General features: G+C 37.4%; 1 protein-coding gene across 5 annotated transcripts in view; it reads left to right on the forward strand.

Moving 5' to 3' along the window:
- DENND2C (DENN domain containing 2C) overlaps window positions 1-15,563 on the forward strand; it is an 82,367-nt gene that overhangs the window by 51,420 nt on the left and 15,384 nt on the right. For 4 of the 5 annotated variants that reach the window (XM_017661807.3, XM_017661811.3, XM_037020007.2 and 1 more), the window contains exons 9-14: window positions 672-781; window positions 2,351-2,420; window positions 2,939-3,016; window positions 3,578-3,718; window positions 4,182-4,330; window positions 4,806-4,983. In XM_017661807.3, coding sequence (XP_017517296.1) covers window positions 672-781; window positions 2,351-2,420; window positions 2,939-3,016; window positions 3,578-3,718; window positions 4,182-4,330; window positions 4,806-4,983 — 726 coding nt within the window. Of the gene's footprint in view, window positions 1-671; window positions 782-2,350; window positions 2,421-2,938; window positions 3,017-3,577; window positions 3,719-4,181; window positions 4,331-4,805; window positions 4,984-7,149; window positions 7,213-15,563 lie in introns of all 5 variants that reach the window. The other variant, XR_012130271.1, reaches the window with a different exon arrangement.

Raw genomic sequence — 15,563 nt, forward strand, 5'->3', positions numbered from 1 at the left:
TTGTTTTTATACTAATTTTTAAATTAGTATAAACTGACTTAAACTTTTGCTTTAACTAAATTTAGACTATTGTTTAAAGTACAGTACCAGGTTTGTACAAAAATCTTCCATGCTAAAATTTTACAGGAAGTTGCAAACCAGTAGTTAGGTAGCAGAGATTATATGTTAAGGGAAATGATTACACAGGGGGTGTATTTTAAAAACAGTATCTTTTCTAAATAACATTCATTTGTCTTTTCAAAACATCTTTGATTATTGATTAGAGAGTATTTCGGCCTCACTAGGTTTTTGTTACCAGTATATTGCAGAATAGATTTTTATTTTATGCCCCTTGATTCATAAAAATACTGAGTTCCCACTAGGATGTGAATCCTGAATTAAGATTTTACCTCTAGATAAGAAATTATTTTCAGTCGTATCTCTTATATCAGATTATAGGAGTGCCATTTCTATGTAAAAATAGAATTCTTTATTCTTAGTAACTCTGTTCTAGGTGTATCATCAGTGGTGACCAGTCTTAGCCTCCCTGTTTTGTTAAACAGCACAAAACCATGCTGAGATGACTACTCAGGCTTATCAGAGACCTCTTTTCCCAAGACCAGGCAGAGTTTTTAAATATCTGTTCTCCATTTACAGAGAATATTAATCAACTACAGTGCTGTCTTTTTCAGGGTGACCATGGCTTTAAGCAATCCAGAGACACTGAGGAGAGGCTCAAAGTTATCCCCAAATTTTGTTTTCCTGATTCAAAGGACTGGGTGCCAACCTCAGACCTCAAGAGGTAAATGGGCTACTTTATCTGTTTTCTATTTGTTGAAACTGCAAAAGTGAATTAGAATATTTCAGAAAGGGGTATGGCCAGCAGTGAAGCCGTGTGGACACTGTGGCAGGTCAGGGATGCTGTGGGAGGAAAGGAAGAAACAGAATTACAACATTTCCTACATGGACTCAAAAAAGAAAAGCACTGAATAATTTCAGCATCAAAGGGAAAACAAGTTTGCCAATTCTGCAGAAAAAAAAAGGTTCCACTTTACATACAATCAGGAATGCCACCAAGTGGACAGAAGAGGAGAAAGGCCTTAGGAACTACTTAGAAACAGAGATAAAACAGAGAAATGTCTGCATCTTTTTTCTCCTTCAAGTTGATAGAAGAGGTCCAGCCCAGATTATATGTTCCCCTGTGGATAAAGGGGAGGTTTTGTACAAAGGGAGGTTCCATTTGGCAGGTGTGAGTGTACTGAGAAGGGAAGTACAAAGAATTGCTTCCTGGTATCTAGAGGAAATTAACCATGCTCAGTTCATAAAGCATCAGCATCTGTGAATCCTACTTTATATATATAACTGCTTTGTTCCAAGCTGTAAGCATTGATCATGCTATGTAGGCCGAAAAACATGATTATGTACATTATGTCACATGCCAGTGACCTGTTGGAAGGCAGCTGCAGGTGTTATCTAAGTAGCTGCTCTGCCATTCCAGCTCATGTTGCCACCAGACTAAGCTGCCGTCTCTCATGACCAGCTTAGTTAGCCTGATCGCCACTCTCATCTCTGAGCTGTCAGTCCTAACCACATAGGCAGCTTCTTCCATACTGGCTTGGCTGCTCCATGGTTGGCTTTCCCCCCAACAAGTTCTGTGTGCTTTTTATAGAATATATGGAAAACACAGAGTAGTAAATAGAAAGCAGAAACTAGAAATTATTGGTATGCTGGTTACTCAGAGATAATCACTGTAAATATTTTGGCATATTCCCTTCCAGTCTTTATTTCTGGCCATATACAGACATATGTATTCATTGTTCAAATTTGGATTTCTTTGATTGTTAATAATTTCTTTATTAGTCATCTTCAGGTCTTCTTTTTGTAAATAATATAAGCATGTCTTTAGCCTGTCTTTCTAACGAGTAGAGAACTTTCCTATTAATTTTTATAATTAAGAATATAACCCTTTGCCTATCCCTATTCCATGTGACCTCTCAGAACTAAATAGAAGAATTCAGAAGGGAAAAACAGCTTATCAAAATCCCTTATAGTTCACCTGTATGTTTGACTAAGTTGGGCATTCAACAGAAGGAAAATAGACTTAACAGCTAGCCTGGATAAACAAAAAAGTAAAAGGAGGCCATGATATTAACAGCTCATCCTGTATCTATTCTATCACTCTAGTATAAGGCAAGGTATTCTCAAGGCCTGGACATTCTCTCAGGAGGACTGTGACTTATAGTACATGTAGTACTAATGCATCCTCTTACATCACTGAATGACTGCTGTTGGACTCTAGTTTTCAGTTGTTTGTTCAATGAGGAATATCATAGCAGTTGTTTGGATCTCAAACTGTTGACTGTTTTTTCAGTGAGACGTTCTCCTTTGTCTTAACTGGTGAAGATGGGAGCCGGTGGTTTGGTTACTGTAAGAAGCTCTTGGTAAGTACCAGACTTGCGCTACAGGCAGGGTTGGTCAGGAGTAGTAGAGTCAAACTAGGAACTTGAGAAACACTGTCTCTGAATGAGTTTGAGGGCCACCTGATGATTTGTGTATTTACTGAAGAAGCTGTGTTAGCTTTAAACAGTAAGAGCAAAGCTGGGTGGGGTTCCTCAGAGTGTTCCAGAATAAAAAGGCATGGATTTATTTTATTTGTTTCTTTATAATAGATGAAGGAACCACTGACGTAGTGGCTAAATATCAGTCTGGGTATATCAAGGAATGGAGTACAGTGAGCCAATCAAGGAAGCTCAGAATTACTTTCTTCTTAGTGGATTTATTCTGCTAAACCTGGAATAAATCATGCTATCATTTTTCAGCATTTTCCCATCTTTCTGTGTCCATTGGGATAAGAGCCTTGGTTTCTACTCTGTACTAAAGAGTATTAAAAGAGTTTTAATAGTCCAAATTAGTAAAGCCTTGTGATGATTAATTTTTGCCTGTTGTTTTCTTCTTTCAGCCAGAAGGCAAAGGAAAGAGACTCCCTGAGGTATACTGCATGGTCAGTCGCCTAGGCTGCTTCAACCTTTTTTCAAAGGTGAGTAGAGAATGGGCCCTTTGAAAAGTAGTGTTCTTTCCAGGCTCTGAGTGTGTGTTTCTGATGACTTCACTGGACAATATTAAGTGGCATAGGCTTTAACATACTTCTTTAGAAAGGGTTCCCCGATTAGAACCACAGGTTTGAAGGCTTAAACTTAGATCTCTAATCCAGGTGCAGTTGCCATGTCATCCTCATTTTCATTTTCTAAACCTCCCAACTCAAAGGAGAACATTGTCTGAAGCTGATCGTGTTTCATGTCTTTCCTGGACACCAGACTGCAGGATGTCATTGTCCGTGTCATCTTCTTTGCCTCTACCTTAGTGAAAAAAAAGGGTCTCCTCTTCTAAAAATAGATTTATTTTAGTAACTTTTCTTAGGGATGAAAAGATATCCCCAAGAGATACAATACCTTTAATGAATTTTATTCATTGGCAAAAGCTTCTTTCTCTTAAAATCTGTTGGTGTTATTTTCAAGTTTGTGCACCAAGTTTGGCAGTTCTTTAATAGGATTCTTTTGTTTTTCAACTGAATCCCTAATAACATATTTTACGCGTATAGATTCTGGATGAAGTGGAGAAGAGAAGAGAAATGTCTCCAGCCCTCGTTTACCCTTTCATGCGAAGTGTCATGGAAGCTCCTTTCCCAGCTCCTGGACGCACAATCACAGTTAAGAGCTATCTCCCTGGGGCTGGAGATGGGGTAAGTTGCTCATTATGAAAAGGTTTGATAGTTGCCAAAAAGCAGGCTTTATACTAATAGAACTTCCAGAAGCCTCAAGGCATAGTTTTCCCTTTTCCATAAACTGTGCAGAATATGGTTTAGTTCCAAAAGGCACTGGAGAAATAGCCAGTTAATCTGTGAGATGGTTGAAGCAGAGGTTTTCTGCCATTCCTAGATTGAGCCTCTTCTTAATGACAATTTCAGTATGATAAATGAAGAAGATACCTACTATTGTCAGGTTGCATAACGGATTGTACCAGAAATTTATGACACAAAAATAAGGTGTTAGGTTTTGAGATTAGTGCAGGCAGCTTCACAAACTGTTCTCAGCAGACCCTTTTTCTTGAATTTTACTTGTAAAAGAATGACAGGATCCATTGGTGGTGTCATTAGGGATTGTTTTCCAACCCCAAGTCCCCTGATTTAAATCTCTGTATTTCAGTCAATTGAACTCTGCCGACCATTGGATTCCCGACTGGAACATGTTGACTTTGAATGTCTCTTTAAGTGCCTGAGTGTGTCTCATCTCATCCAGGTCTGTGCCTCTCTCCTTTTGGAGCGGAGGGTAATATTTGTTGCCAACAGCCTCAGGTGAGAGATAAATATCGTCTGTCACTTCCTACTAGCTTTTTACTTATTCTTACTGTTTTTAAATTGGGACACATTAAAAAACTGTAGGATCTCAAATACCTAATGCTATAGTGACATGGATACCAACTGGTAAATAATCCAAAAACTATTTGTATTAGGCTATAGCAGTGACTTTCTGGGGTTTTTATTAATTTACCTTACTAAATGTGTTTTACATAAACTTATTAAAGGTTGGTATTGCTTTTCTAACTATACACCAATTTTTAGCAATATAAATTGTAGAAAAGAACTGGATTGAGATCAAAGATTTTCAGTGTTGTTAAAATTTCAAGTAAAATGTTAAAAATTAATGATTAATCACAGAATTGTTCATCTGTGATCACTAACCAGCACCAGTTTGTAATTCTGTAACATAATATCTGAAACACTTCCATATGTTGCTCTGTACGTGACACCATTTGCTTTCTTTGGCTAGCACCCTGTCAAAATGTGGCCATGCTGTGGTTGCCACCCTGTATCCATTCACCTGGCAGCATACCTATATCCCAGTCCTGCCAGCATCTATGATCGACATTGTGTGCTCACCTACTCCATTCCTTATTGGAATCCTATCTTGCTCTTTACCACAGCTCCAGGACCTACCCATTGAAGAGGTAAGGTGGAAGAAATAGTACCTATTGGAGCACTGTCAAATGAAAATAAGTGATCTTTAAGAGTGATGGAGCTGTCATTAGTTAATATTAACATATTATTATTAATATGTTATCATTTTTTGTATCTTTTTATTAAAGTGAGAAAAATTCTGTAGTATACATGAATCCAAAGTTGTATCTTATTTATAATAGTGAACCATGGGCTCATTCTTGTGTTATTCTGAAAGGAAGGTCTTATTGTTTTTAATCAAACAAAAATTACTTGGGTTAACTTAAAAAATCATTTCATATACTTGAAACCAATGTAAGATTGTACATCAACTATATTTCAAGAAAAAAATTGTTTCAAATACAGTACACGTATAGACAAGTACCCAAAGCAAAATGTATAGCTCAGTGACTTATCACAAAGTAAATGCTTATATAACCAACACTCGAATAGAATGGAAACATTATAGCAATGGAAACAGTGTCTGGCACCTAAGTCCCTATCACATCTCCTAATCACTGTTCCCTTCCCTGCCCCCTTCAAAAGTAACTACTCTCTTAACTTTTATGGTGTTCATTTATTTGTTTTTCTTTGTAGTTTTACACATTAGGCATGTATCTGTAAACAATATAGTTCAGCTTTGCCTGCTTTTTAAGCTTGTTATAAATGGATTCAAACAGTGTATATGTATTTTTAATCTGGCCTCTTGATCAACATTTTATCTGTAAAATTCATCCACATTGATGAGTTTAACAGTAGTCTATCATTCTAATTGGTATAGTATTCCTTTGTGTGACCATATCACAAATCCATTATCCATTCTATAGTTTATGGACATTTGAGTTGTTTCCAGTTTGGGGTTATTATGAGTAACGCTGCTATAAATTTATTGTACATGACACTTGGTACATATATGCATGCAGTTCTGTGGTTATATACTTGGAAATGAAAATGCTGAGTCATAGGAGGCATATCTTCAACTTTAGTAATAAATTCAAACTGTTTTCCAAAGCAGTTGTGACGTGTCAACACTTGTTATCATCAGTTTGTGTAATTTAGCCTATCTGGTGGTGTGTAGTGGTATTCTTGTGTGGTTTAATCTGCATTCCTTGATTACTATTGGGGGTAAGCATCTCTCTACATATTTATTGGTAATTGAATAACATCTTTTATAAAATTCATTATCTATCTTCCTGGATTATTTACCCTCATTGATTTGTAAGAAGCCTTTTTATATTCTTGTTATCAGCGCCGTTGTGGCTTGCCTTTTCATTCTCCAAAATGGTGTTTTTTAATGCAGAGTTCTTAATTTTAATGTGATCAGAATTATTTTTTCCTTTATGGTTAATAGGTTTTTTTGTGTGAGCTGCTCAAATTTTTTTTTGGTATCATTAATCAACAATTACATGAGCAACATTATGGTTACGAGACTCCCCCTCATCAAGTCCCCACCACATACCCCATAACAGTCACTGTCCATCAGTGTAGTAAGATGCTACAAAATCACTATTTGTCTTCTCTGTGTAGTACAGCCCTCCCCATACACCCACCCCCACATTATGTCTGCTAATCGTAATGCCGTTTTTACCCCTTATCCCTTCCTTCCCATCCATCCTCCCCAGTCTCTTTCCCTTTGGTAACTGTTAGTACATTCTTGGATTCTGTGAGTCTGCTGCTGTTTTGTTCCTTCAGTTTTTGCTTTGTTCTTATACTCCACATGTGAGTAAAATCACTTGGTACTTGTCTTTTTCTGCCTGACTTATTTCACTGAGCATAATACCCTCTAGCTCCATCCATGTTGTTGCAAATGGTAGAATTTGTTTTCTTTTTATGGCTGAATAATATTACATTGTATATATATATATATATATATATATACCACATCTTCTTTATCCATTCATCTACTGATGGACACTTAGGTTGCTTCCAGTTCTTGGCTATTGTAAATAGTGCTGCAATAAACATAGGGGTGCATACATCTTTTTCAAACAGGGCTGCTGCATTCTTAGGGTAAATTCCTAGGAGTGGAATTCTTGTGTATTTCTATTTGTAGTTTTTAGAGGAACCTCCATACTGCTTTCCACAATGGTTGAACTAATTTACATTCCCACCAGCAGTGTAGGAGGGTTCCCCTTTCTCCAAATCCTTGCCAACATTTGTTGTTGTTTGTTTTTTAGATGGTGGCCATCCTTACTGGTGTTAGGTGATATCTCATTGTGGTTTTAATTTGCATTTCTCTGGTGAGTAGCGATGTGGAGCATCTTTTCATGTGCCTGTTGGCTATCTGAATTTCTTCTTTGGAGAACTGTCTGTTCAAATCCTGTGCCCATTTTTTAATTAGATTTTTTGCTTTTTGTTTGTTGAGGTACATGAGCTCTTTATATATTTTGGATATCAACCTTTTATCAGATCTGTCATTTATGAATATATCCTCCCATACTGTAGGATGTGTTTTTGTTCTGTTGGTGGTGTCCTTTGCTGTACAGAAGCTTTTCAGCTTGATAGAGTCCCACTTGTTCATTTTTGCTTTTGTTTCCCTTGCCTGGGGAGATATATTTATGAAGAAATTGCTCATGTTTATGTCCAAGTGATTTTTGCCTATGTATTTTTCTAAGAGTTTTATGGTTTCATGACTTACATTCAGGTCTTTGATCCATTTCAAATTTACTTTTGTGTATGGGGTTAGACAATGATCCACTTTCATTCTCTTACATATAGCTGTACAGTTTTGCCAACACCAGCTGTTAAAGAGGCTGTCATTTCTCCATTGTCTATCCATGGCTCCTTTATTGTTTATTAATTGGCCATACACGCTTGGGTTAATATCTGGACTCTCTATCCTGTTCCACTGGTCTGTGGCTCTGTTCTTGTGCCAGTACCAAATTGTCTTCATTATGGTAGTAGAGCCTGAAGTTGGGAAGCGAGATCCCCCCGCTTTATTCTTCCTTCTCAAGATTGCTTTGGCTATTTGGGGTCTTTTGTGGTTCCGTATAAATTTCAGAACTATTTGTTTCAGTTCGTTGAAGAATGCTGTTGGTATTTTGATAGGGATTGCATTGAATCTGTAGTAGGCAGGATGGCCACTTTGACAATATTAATCCTTCCTAGCCAAGAGCATGGGATGAGATTCCATTTGTTAGTGTCCTCATTAATTTCTCTTAAGAGTATCTTGTAGTTTTCAGGGTATAGGTCTTTCACTTTCTTGATTAGGTTTATTCCTAGGTATTTTATTCTTTTTGATGCAATTGTGAATGGAATTGTTTTCCTGATTTCTCTGTTTGTTCATCGTTAGTGTATAGGAAAGCAACAGATTTCTGTGTATTAATTTTGTATCCTGCAACTTTGCTTAATTCAGATATTAGTTCTAGTAGCTTTGGAGTGAAGTCTTTAGGGTTTTTTACGTATATATCATGTCATCTGTCAGCAGTGACAGTTTTACTTCTATACCAATCTGGATGCCTTGTATTTCTTTGTGTTGTCTGATTGCCATGGCTAGGATTTCCAGTACTATGTTGAATAAAAGTGGGGAGAGTGGGCATCCCTGTCTTGTTCTGATCTTAGGGGAAAGGCTTTCAGCCCCTCACTGTTAAGTATGATGTTGGTTGTGGGTTTGTCATATATGGCCTTTATTATGTTGAGGTACTTGCCCTCTATACCCATTTTGTTGAGAGTTTTTATCATGAATGGATGTTGAATTTTGTCAAAATCTTTTTCAGTATCTATGGAGATGATCATGTGCTTTTGATCCTTCTTTTGTTGATGTGGTGGATGATGTTGATGGATTTTCTAATACTGTACCATCCTTGCATTCCTGAGATGAATCCCACTTGATCATGGTGTATGATCCTCTTGATGTATTTTTGAATTGTTTGTAATATTTTGTTGAGTATTTTTGTGTCTATGTTAATCAAGGATATTAGTATGTTATTTTCTTTTTTTGTGTTGTCTTTGCCTGGTTTTGGTATTAGAGTGATGCTGGATTCATAGAATGAGTTTGGAAGTATTCCCTCCTCTTCTATTTCTTGGAAAACTTTAAGGAGAATGGGTTGTGTCTTCTCTATATGTCTGATAAAATTTAGCAGCGAATTCATCTGGTCCAGGAATTTTGTTCTTGGGTAGTTTTTTGATTACTGATTCAATTTCATTGCTGATAATTGGTCTGTTTAGATTTTCTGTTTCTTCCTTGGTCAGTCTTGGAAGGTTGTATTTTTCTAGGAAGTTGTCCATTTCTTCTAGGTTATACAGCTCATTAGCATGTAGATTTTTCATAATATTCCCTAATAATTCTTTGTATTTCTGTGGAGTCTGTAGTGATTTTTCCTTTCTCATTTGTGATTCTGTTTATGTGTGTATATTCTCTTTTTCTCTTAAATCTGGCTAGGGGTTTATCTATTTTGTTTATTTTCTCAAAGAACCAGCTCTTGTTTTCTTTGGTTTTATTCTTCTCAATTTTATTTATTTCTTCTCTGATCTTTATTATGTCCCTCCTTCTGCTGACTTTGGGCCTCATTTGTTCTTTTTTCAGTTTCAATAATTGTGACTTTAAACTATTCATTTGAGATTGTTCTTCCTTCTTTAAATAGGCCTGGATTGCTATATACTTTCGCCTTAGAACTGCCTTTGCTGCGTCCCACAGAGGTTGGGGCTTTGTGCTGTTATTGTCGTTTGTCTCCATATATTGCTTGATCTCTGTTTTAATTTGGTCATTGATCCATTGATTATTTAGGAGCATATTGTTAATCCTCCATGTGTTTGCGAGCCTTTTTGTTTTCTTTGTACAATTTATTTGTAGTTCTATACCTTTGTGATCTGAGAAGTTTGTACAATTTCAATCTTTTTAAATTTACTGAGGCTCTTTTTGTGGCCTAGTATGTGGTCTATTCTGGAAAATGTTCCTTGTGCACTTGAGAAGAATGTGTATGCAGCTGCTTTTGGGTGTAGAGTTCTGTAGATGTCTGTTAGGTCCATATTTTCTAGTGTGTTGTTCAGTGCTTCTGTGTCCTTACTTATTTTCTGTCTGGTGGATCTGTCCTTCAGAGTGAATGGAGTGTTGAAGTCTCCTAGAATGAATACATTGCATTCTATTTCCTCCTTTAATTCTGTTAGTATTTTTTTCACATATGTCCGTGCTCCTGTGTTGGGTGCATATATATTTATAATGGTTATATCCTCTTGTTGGACTGACCCCTTTATCATTATGTAATATCCTTCTTTATCTCTTGTTACTTTCTTAATTTTGAAGTCTATTTTGTCTGAAACAAGTACTGCAACACCTACCTTTTTCTCTCAATTATTTGCATGAAGTATCTTTTTCCATCCCTTATTTTTAGTCTGTGTATGTCTTTGGGTTTGAGGTCTCTTGTAAGCAGCATATAGATTGGGCTTGCTTTTTTATCCATTCTGTTACTCTGTGTCTTTTGATTGGTGCATTCAGTCCATTTACATTTAGGGTGATTATCTATAGATATGTACTTATTGCCATTGCAGGCTTTAGATTCGTTGTTACCAAAGATTCAAGGGTAGCTTCTCTACTATCTAACTAACTTAACTCTCTTATTAAGCTATTATAAACACAGTCGGATGATTCTTTATTTCTCTCCTTTCTTATTCTTCCTCCTCCATTCTTTATATGTTAGGTGTTTTATTCTGTACTCTTTTGTGTTTCCTTTGACTGCTTTTGTGGATAGTTGATTTTATTTTTTTGCCTTTTGTTAGTATTTGGTTGGTGTGCTTTCTTTGCTCTGATTTTATTTTCTCTGGTGACATCTATTTAGCCTTAGGAGTGCTTCCATCTAGAGTAGTCCCTTTAAAATATCCTGCAGAGGTGATGTGTGGGAGGCAAATTCCCTCAACTTCTTCTTTTCTGGCAATTGTTTAATCCCTCCTTCAAATTTAAATGATAATTGTGCTGGGTACAGTATTCTTGATTCAAGGCCCTTGTGTTTCATTGCATTAGATATATCATGCCATTCTCTTCTGGCCTGTAAGGTTTCTATTGAGAAGTCTGATGATAGCCTGATGGATGTTCCTTTGTAGGTGATCTTTTTTCTCTCTCTCTCCAGCTGCCTTTAATACTCATCCTTGTGTTTGATCTTTGCCATTTTAATTATTATATGTCTTGGTGTTGTCCTCCTTGTGTACCTTGTGTTGGGAGATATGTGGGCTTCAGTGGTCTGAGAGACTGTTTCCTTCCCCAGATTGGGGAAGTTTTCAGCAACTGTTTCTTCATAGACACTTTCTATCCCTTTTTCTCTCTTTTCTTCTTCTGCTACCCCTATAATACGAATATTCCGTTTGGATTCATCACACAGTTCTCTTAATATTCTTTCATTCCTAGATATTCTTTTATCTCTCTCTGCCTCAGCTCTGTATTCCTGTTCTCTGATTTCTATTCCATTAACAGTCTCTTGCACCTCATCCAGTCTGCTCTTAAGACCTTCTATTGATTGTTTCATTTCCGTTATCTCCCTCTGGACTTCATCCCTTAGCTCTTGCATATTTCTCCGCAGGTCCATCAGCTTGGTTATGACTTTTATTTTAAATTATTTTTCATGAAGATTGGTTATATCTATCTCACCAAGCCCTCTCTCTAGGGTTGTCTGAGCAATTTTTGACTAGACCAAATTATTCTGCTTTTTCATGGCGATAGAAGTGGTCGCAGGCGGGTGGTGTGTGTGTCAGCTGGGAGAACAAAGTCCTTTCCTGCTTGTTGGTCGCCTTGCCCTTCTCTCCTGCCTGTGTTGATTACCTGCACATGGGAGCAGTCTCTAGGATAATCTCCTGAGCTGCCGTGGTCAGGGTGGCCCTCAGGATAGCCTAGGGCCCTGCGGGGGGTTCGCAGATGCGCCGGGTGTGTTCTCCTGCAAGAATGGCACCCTGTCGTGCCTTCTGGACCTTGCTCTGGCTTTCTTTGTCCATACCAGGCAGTTGCACACTGGTAGCAGCCTCTGAGTCTGTCCCAGTTAGCTGCATGCTGGGAGAAGACTCTGTGTGGTTGCTGTGGACAGGGCTGTTCTCCGGCTGCTCTGCAGCTGTGGTGGGTCAGCCAGTTTGCTTGCAGCACCAGCTAGTGGGTAATGAATGGCAGGCTGCTTATCACTGTGAGGGGCTTCAGGGCTGCGTTACCCACCAGGGGGTTAGGGCACCTGAAGTTCCTTAAGATTTCAGCCTGCTGGGCTGAGTGTGCCGGGATGATTTTTCCAGCTGTTAAGCCCTTGTCCCTTTAAGTCTTTTAAAAAGTGCCCGCTTTTCTTTTGTCCCAGGGGAGCCGGCTGTGGGGACCTGCTCGCAGTCTCCATCTTGGATTTTACTGTTCCATTTCTCTAATATCCAGTACACCATGCAATGTGTGTCTGTGCTCCCAGTTCAGATTACTAGGGCTGGTTATTTAGCAGTCCTGTGCTTCCACTCCCTCCCCACTCTGATTCTTTTCCTCCCCCCAGTGAGCTGGGGTGTGGGGAGTGCTCGGGTCCCTCCAGGTCACAGCTTTGTATCTTACCCGTTTAATGATATGCTGAGTTCTTGCAGATGTAGATGTAGCCTGGCTGTTGTACTTTATTTTCTGGTCTCTGTTTTAGGAATAGTTGTATTTGTTGTACTTTCAAAAATATATATGGTTTTGGGAGGAGATTTCCGCTGCCTTACTCACGCCACCATCTTGAGCCCCCTCTTAAGTTTTTCTTTTTATTAACTTTGTGGAGATACCTTCCATCATTATCTTCTAGGAGTTTTGGAAGCTTTAGTATTATGCCTTTAATTTTTATTTATGAATGGTGGGATTTTATTTTTTTGTATATGATGGGCAATAGGGAGCATTTTTTTAAATGTGTCTAGCCAACTATCCCAGTACTATGTATTGAAAAGACTGTTCTCCATTACTCTATGCAGATTAACTTCCTCCTGCCCCCAGTTTTTTGAGACATAATTGTCATATTATACTCTATTAGTTTAGGATGTATGACATAATGATTTGCTATATGTATATATTGCAAAATACATACCACAGTGAGTTTAACATCCATCTTCTCACATTGTTAGAAAATTTTTTTTCTTATGGTGAGAGCTTTTAAGACCTACTCTCTTAGCAACTTTCAAATACACAATACAGTACTGTTAACTGTTGTCACCTTTCCATTACATCCCCAGGAATTATTTACCTTGTAACTAGAAATTTGTACATTTTGACCATTCCCCACCCTCTACTTCTGGCAACCACCAATCTGTTCTCTGTATCTACAAGTTCAGTTTTTCTGGATTCCACATAGAAGTAAGGTCAGACAATATTTGGCTTTCTCTGCCTGACTTACTTCACTTGGCATAATGCTCCATGGCCCATCCATAGTGTTGCAAATGGCAGGATTTCTTTGTTTTTTATGGCTCAGTAATATTCCTGTGTATGTATATGTGTGTATACACACCACATCTTTCTCTGTTCATCCATTGATGGACACTTAGGTTGCTTCCACATCTTGGCTATTGTAAATAATGCTGCAATGAACATTGGGGTGCAGATATCTTTTTGAGATAATGTTTTTTCCTTTGGATATAACCCAGAAGTGAGATTGCTGGATCATATGGTAGTTCTATTTTCAATTTTCTGAAGAACCTCCATACTTTTTCCCACAGTAGCACCAATTTACGTTCCTACCAACAGTATACAAGGATTCCCTTTTTTCCTCATCCTCACCAACACTTATTATTTCTTGTCTTTTTGATGATTACCATTCTAACAGGTGTGAGATGATATCTCATTATGGTTTTGATTTGCATTTCCCTGATGACCAGTGATGTTGAACAGTTTCATGTGCTTGTTGGCCGTTTGCATGTCATCTTTGGAAAGTGTCTATTCAGGTCCACTGTCTGTCCATTTTTCAACTGGATTGCTTGTTTCTTTGCTATTGAGTTGTCTGATATTAAACCCTTATTAGATATAGATATATCATTTGCAAATATTTTCTCCCATTCTGTAGGTTCCCTTTTCATTTTGTTGATGGTTTCCTTTGCCATGCAGAAGCTTTTTAGTTTGATGTAATCCCACTTGTTTTTGTGTGTGTGTGCTTGTTGCCTTTGCTTTTGGTATCAAGTTTAAAAAAATCATTGCCAAGACCAGTATCAAGATACTTATACCCCATGTTTTCTTCTAGGGGTTTATGGTTTCAAGTTTATATTCAAGCCTTTAATTCATTTTTAGTTGACGCTTGTGTATGGTATAAGATAAGGTCCAGTTTCCTTTTTTTTTATGCATCCAGTTTTACCAACACTATTACTGAAGAGACTTCCTTCCCCCATTGCATAATCTTGTCTCCTTTCTCATGAAGAGAGAAATGAATCAAGTATCTGTCGGTTTATTTTTGCACTCTCTATTCTATTCCATTGATCTAGATGTCTGTTTTTAGTTCAATACCACACTGTTTTGATTACTATAGCTTTCAGGTCACTGTATATTTCTACTACAGAAGTCAGGAAGTGTGACATCTCCAGTTTTGTTCTTCTTTCTCAGAATTTCTTGGCTCTTCAGGGTCTTTTATAGTTCTTCAGAAGTTTTAGGATTGTATGTTCTATTTCTGAAAATATGCCATTGGCTCTGTAGATTGCTTTGGGTTTTATGAACATTTTAACAATATTCTCCCAATCCATGAGCACAGAATATTTTTCCATTTATTTGTGACTTCAATTTATTTCTTCATTATCTTAGAGCTTTCAGTATATAAATTTTTCACCCACTTGGTTAAATTTATTCCTAGGTATTTCATTGTTTTTGATGCAGTTGAAAATTGGGTTGTTTTCTTTATTTCTTTTTCAGATAGCTCATTGTTAGTGTATAGAAATGATTTTTGTATTAACTTCTTATTAAATATTTATTCTGGAATTTTGAATATATATATATAAGTAAACAAAAGAGTAAAGTAAATCCACAACTGCTGGTGAAGATGTGAAGAAAAGGGAACCCTCCTACACTGTTGGTGGGAATGTGAATAGATGCAGCTGTTATGGAAAGCATTATGGAGGTTTCTCAAAAAACTAAAAATAGAAATACCATTTGACCCAGTAATTCCACTCCTAAGAATTTCAAAAAGTTATATGCACCATTATGTTTATCACCACACTATTTGCAATAGCCAAGATATGGAAGCATTGTAAGTGTCCATCAAATGCTGTATGGATAAAGAAGATGTTGTACATATACACAATGGAATATTATTCAGCCATAAAAAGAAAAGAAATCCTCCCAATTGCCACAAAATGGATGGATCTAGAGGGCATTATGCTGAGTGAAATAAGCCAAGCAGAGAAAGACAAATACCAAATGATTTCACTTATTTGTGGAATATAGAAACAAAGCAAAACAGAAGGAACAAACCAGCAGTAGACTCATAGAAACAGAAGTGACTAGTGGTTACCAAGGGGTTGGGGTTTGAGCAGGTTGGGAAGCAGGGTGAAGGGGAAAAGGGGGCCCAATAATTCACAATCACAATGCAAGTTGGTCACAGGGACGGTAGTACAGAGACTACAGTTAATGATTCTATAACATCTTACTACGTATAAGATTGTGAATGCACTAGATGGGTTGAGGATTTAATAATATGGGTAA

Source organism: Manis javanica, chromosome 4 (genome assembly GCF_040802235.1).
Source record: "Manis javanica isolate MJ-LG chromosome 4, MJ_LKY, whole genome shotgun sequence".
Lineage (NCBI taxonomy): Eukaryota > Metazoa > Chordata > Mammalia > Pholidota > Manidae > Manis > Manis javanica.